The sequence below is a fragment of the Clupea harengus genome, chromosome 2 (genome assembly GCF_900700415.2).
Source record: "Clupea harengus chromosome 2, Ch_v2.0.2, whole genome shotgun sequence".
Lineage (NCBI taxonomy): Eukaryota > Metazoa > Chordata > Actinopteri > Clupeiformes > Clupeidae > Clupea > Clupea harengus.
Window position 1 is genome coordinate 24,578,260 of NC_045153.1, and position 5,000 is coordinate 24,583,259.

At 51.0% G+C, this 5,000-nt stretch overlaps 1 protein-coding gene across 2 annotated transcripts in view; it reads left to right on the forward strand.

The window, feature by feature from the left end:
- fmnl2a (formin-like 2a) overlaps positions 1-5,000 on the forward strand; it is a 59,988-nt gene that overhangs the window by 31,138 nt on the left and 23,850 nt on the right. For both annotated transcript variants that reach the window (XM_031557928.2, XM_031557923.2), the window contains exon 6: positions 830-985. In XM_031557928.2, the coding sequence (XP_031413788.1) occupies positions 830-985 (156 nt within the window). The remainder of the gene's footprint in view (positions 1-829; positions 986-5,000) is intronic.

Below are 5,000 nucleotides of genomic sequence, written 5' to 3' on the forward strand. Positions count from 1 at the left end.
CACGCCGCGCTGACAGTGCGGCACAATGGGGCCCTTTCTGCCACTAATCAGTGATGCATCTGCCCTGCCTGGCCCGGCACGGCGCGGCCCCCGCGCTCCGAGTCGGAGACGTCGAGTCACTCCTGGTGCTGGAATTTCCAGGACGCTACATGCTACACACTGCTATTCATAGACGGCATGACTCAAGTCACAAGATTCCCATTCAGGACCCAGAGCCGTTCCTCTCTCCCTTCTCTCTCTCCCCCTCTCTCCCCCCCTCTCTCTCCCTCTCTTTCCCTCTCTCTCTCTCTCTCTCTCTCCGTCTCTCCCCCCACCCTCTCTCTCCCTCTCTCTCTCTCTCTCTCTCTCTCTCTCTCTCTCTCTCCCTCTCTCTTTTCCTCACTCTCCCTGGCCTGCCCCCCACCCCCTGCCTGCACTGTAAAGATGTTATTTACAGGCCAACCATGTTTTTTTATTGGTGTGTCGACGCTTTAAGAGGTGGTTTGCGTGAAGGAATGTTTGCCTTTTGAGCACATTGTTCCGGGTACATCAGCAACCTGCCCTTTTCAGTTAAAGACCACTGTACCATGAAGGCTGTAAAAAGCCTATACCATCTGGTGCCGCCACTGACTTTGCACCGGCCCCTGAATTTCAGTGGGAATTCATCCCATACATATCATTACTGTGGCCCTTGAATTCATCCCATACATATCATTACTGTGGCCCTTGTCACTGTCTGCACTGTTAGCGGCCGCTTTAAAGCAGACATCCATGCAGCATATCTGTAGATGCCCTGTGCTTCTGTGTTGACTCTTCCTCCCCTCCCTCGGCCCCCTGGTTGCCCCCTCAGGTTTGATGGTGAGAATGCCCTGGAGAATGGCACAGACGGCATGGCCGACAAGCCCAAGCCCTGGAGCCGCTCCATCGAGGACCTGCACGGAGGCAACCTGCCTTCCTCCATCGGCGGCAACAGCATATCCAGAGCCGGGAGGCACTCCACGCTACGGTAGCACACACACCCACACACACAGACGTACAACAAAGACTTAACACGTACAAATACCAGCCCTCCATGCAATTAGATTTCCTGATACATTAGAACACAAATGCTACCAACTGTGGCATAGTACTACAAACAGAAATGCTATCAGTAGCGCTCCCACTATGAAGACAGATCACCCACTGATTAAAAGCCTGCTCAGCTATAGTTACTGCCCTCTATACACAGCGAGACTCGTCGTATTGATCACACGGGGACACGACACGGCTTTCTCCATGAGATTGATTTCAGATTTGATGGGTCGCTCTGTGATATTAATGAAGGCTGTCTGGCATGCTAATCACTATTGATTTCAGCTCATGTAAACCGTAGAGAGGGGGTGGGCGGGGGGCAGGGGGGTGAGTGGAGCTTGTACCATGAGCAGACGTGTGCGAGCGGGCGCTGCCTGGGCGGCTGTCCCCCGGGGGGTGGCTTGGTTTGTGCCACATGTGATCTTTGAAAAGCCCCTTTGTGCGGTCATGAGGCCTCTAAGTCTTTAAATGGCTTAGGACACGTTTCAGGGAGCGGAGCAGAGACAGGGGACCGGCGTGGGGGGCTGTGGGTCGGCTGTCGGTGGCTGGGGGAGCGATCCATTCACGCCTCTGGATTCCCCGACTAACCAAAGAGGCGTCACTTGTTGAGCTGGACTTGTTGTCTGTGACGCACCCTCTCCACCACCATTACCACCACGTGACTCTATGGTAGAGAAGATAGCGGAATTCCCCCTCCTCCACTTCAGAGCCACCATATCTCCAGCTCCATCTCCTGTAGAACTGGAGCCAATGGCATGATGGTATCCCCGGTTGACATCATGGCACAGGCTACTAGTCTAGACAGTCACTCTCACAAACACACACCTGGAAGTGTGACTTCAGTTGTGATATTGGGGTGGAGGGTCATCCTGCTGTGAGCACCCATGACCTCTTCATCACTGTGACTTAGAGGAGGTGACCAGGGCTTCAGAGTGGGCTTGACTCTCGGGAGCCTTTAAGTGGCAGTCATTACATCTGGATTTTGGGTCACGTTCACGGTCAGGGAATACTAATACACAAATCCCAGACAATTATGCATGTGCTCAGCATGCTAATGCTGTGTTATAGGAGCTTTATGTCGAAAAGCCATGAGGGCTGGTTCCGCTGCACCCCCCACCTGATATAGGCTAATTATGTAGTTCATGCGTTGTGGATTATGGAGTTAACATTTAGTGGTTTAAAAATAGCAGTCCAAAAGAAACGGTGTATTTGTGTGTTGCTGTTGGTTTTGTGTGTCTGTGGGCATGTGATTGATTGTGTGTATGTGTGTGTGTGTGTGTGTGTGTGTGTGTGTGTGTGTGTGTGTGTGTGTGTGTGTGTGTGCATGCGTGTTTGTGTGTCTGTGTGTGTGTGATTGATTGTGTGTATGTGTGTGTGTGTGTGTGTCTGTGGGCATGTGATTGATTGTGTGTGTGTGTGTGTGAGTGTGTGTGTCAGTGTCAGTCATTCTCATTGTCTCTCTCTCTTTTTCTTTCTCTTGTGTGTTCTGTCCCTTCATTCCTCCTCCAGTCTTCTTCTGTGTGTTCCTGTCTTCGGCAGCAGGCAGGTTCACTGATGATATCTAGCACTGCGGCACAAATCCTCACCAGCACACACACACACACACACACCCACACCCACACACCCTTATCTCCCTGTCCCCACCCCCTCTCACCCCCTTCCTTGTCATGCCTCCCTTCCTCTGTGCTCATGCTTTCAGTAGAGGCTATGTATCATTAAACTGACTCCAGAGATGTTGGTGCTGCTGTCTGCTGTGCTTTCTGTAGGAATTAATCCCCCCCCCCGCTTCAGGCATGTGTGTGTGTATGTGCGTGTGTGTGTGTGTGTGTGTGTGTGTGTGTGTGTGTGTGTGTGCAGACACCATGTCCACCTGCCTGTTTACTGCTCCCATGCGCCTCATCCCCAGAGAGGTCTCCATAGTGACCTGAGAGAAGCCTCTGCCTGTCCATATGATCTGAGCCAAGTCTGCTTCCTTCTCCCAGTTAAATGTCTCTGGTCTTCACCAGCCACCCCCTAAACTAATATTTGGATTGATTCACTTATGCCTTGGGTAACGCCTGTCTATTCTTACGGCTGGGATTTCTCAGCCATGTGTGCTTTTTGTCTGGTGCACCACAAGAAGAAGTCCAGAGTCCAGATCATATTGCTGCTTTTGTCTCGTCTGCCTTTTGTCCATCTCTCTCCATCAGACATAGTATTTAGCATTGTCAGCGACTAGCCACATTATACTGTTTTTTTGCTCTGAGTGTGATGTTCGTTTGACTGAGTATGTTGTACATCTCTCTCACACTGCGCCATACGCTAAAGGACTCCCAGCTCTGCAAAATTCCCAAAGTTTTCCCAAGGACAAGGGTATGTCTGCGGCCTGCCTGCTCGGATTCTTAGAATGCTGCCCTAGTCTGTATGTGTTGTACTGTCTCCCCATAGTTAGCGGTCTCAGACCGTGCAAACTGAGTTGAGGTAGGGTTATGACGCATGTCAAAAATGCAGCCGATTGCTAAAAAAGGAAAAAAAAAAAAAAAAAAGAGTGTCTTGTCAGAGAATTCCTATTAGGCAAGAGACCTGTCAAAGCAAGTTTGGCATTCCAATATCTACCTGGGGCAGGAAACTCAGGTGAACACTGGTTTCACCATGAGCCCTGGCATCCTGTGGTGAGGCAACTTCTCGCAAGTCAACCACACCGCCGGCAAGCATGGGCACAGCACAGGCACAGTCCCAGGCACAACGCTGGATCCTGGAGTACTGAGGCGCGGGTGCAGGAGTAGTGCGGAGTGGGGCACCAGGGACAGGAGAGGAGAGGCCCAGTTCATGGGGGGTATCGGCGTGGCGTTTGAAGCCATGCTCCAGTTCTGTCACAGTCATGTGAGGGGAGTGCAGACGGCATGTGCCAGGCAGCTGGTTATGTGCCAGGCACACACACACACACAGACACACACACACACACACAGACACACACACACACACAGACACACACACACACACACAAGCAAACATACAAGCTATTTCTCAGTAACAAATGCGTTTTCCTCTCTTTTTCTTCCCTAGTCTCTCACACTCTATCTTTTTCCTTTCTTTTGCTTTCTGTTCTCATCTCTCTCTCTCGGTTGCTTTAGAACAATATTGAGCAAACCCCAATGTCTCTTGTCATTTGAGCCCCTAGGCAGTCAAGCCCATATGAATCATTGTATGAGTGTGTGTGCGATGTGTGTGTGTGTGAAGTAGACTAAACAATGAAATATGTGTGTGTGTGTGTGTGTGTGTGTCTTAACCCATGGCCCTGCGGCTCTCCTTTCTTTTATCACCATCCTGCTCACACGTTTTTTTAGAAATAAAAAGAAGCTCTAGGAATAACTGTCTGCTATCTCCTCCTCCTCACTGTAGTCTGCACAGAGAGCTCCGTCTCTCTCTCTCTCTCTCCTTCTCCCTCCCTCCCTCGGTTCCTCTCTCTCTGTCTCTCTCTCTTTCCTTTCCCCTTCCCCTTCCCAAGTAGAAAGGCCTCTTACATGGGTTTTTTTTGTCTTGACAAAGCTGTGCGGGACATCACCTTGCATACAAATGAGGCCGTGCCATTGTTGCTCTTGCAACTGATACCTCCGTTGTTTTGGCCGTTTAGGCTGAAACAATAACACCGGGCCCTCCGCCGCGGACCCCAGCCGCCCCCCCAGCACCTGTGGAAAGGATGCTTTTGTGTGCGACTGGTGCCCTGTCCATATGGAGAGGAATGGAGATGAGGGTCCCAGAAGAGGCATATGTAGAGGGGGGTGTGTGCTGGTGGGCACACTGGGCCATGGAGCTCTTAGTGCTCTTTAAGCCTGCCTTTAGTGGAGCCAGGGTTTATGTGTGAAGGAATGGGTTCACAGTTCACACACACACGTGGGTTATAGCCGACAGCTGGAGGGGGGGGTGTCAATAAAAGACACAAAAACCATGCGTACATAAACACGTCTTTG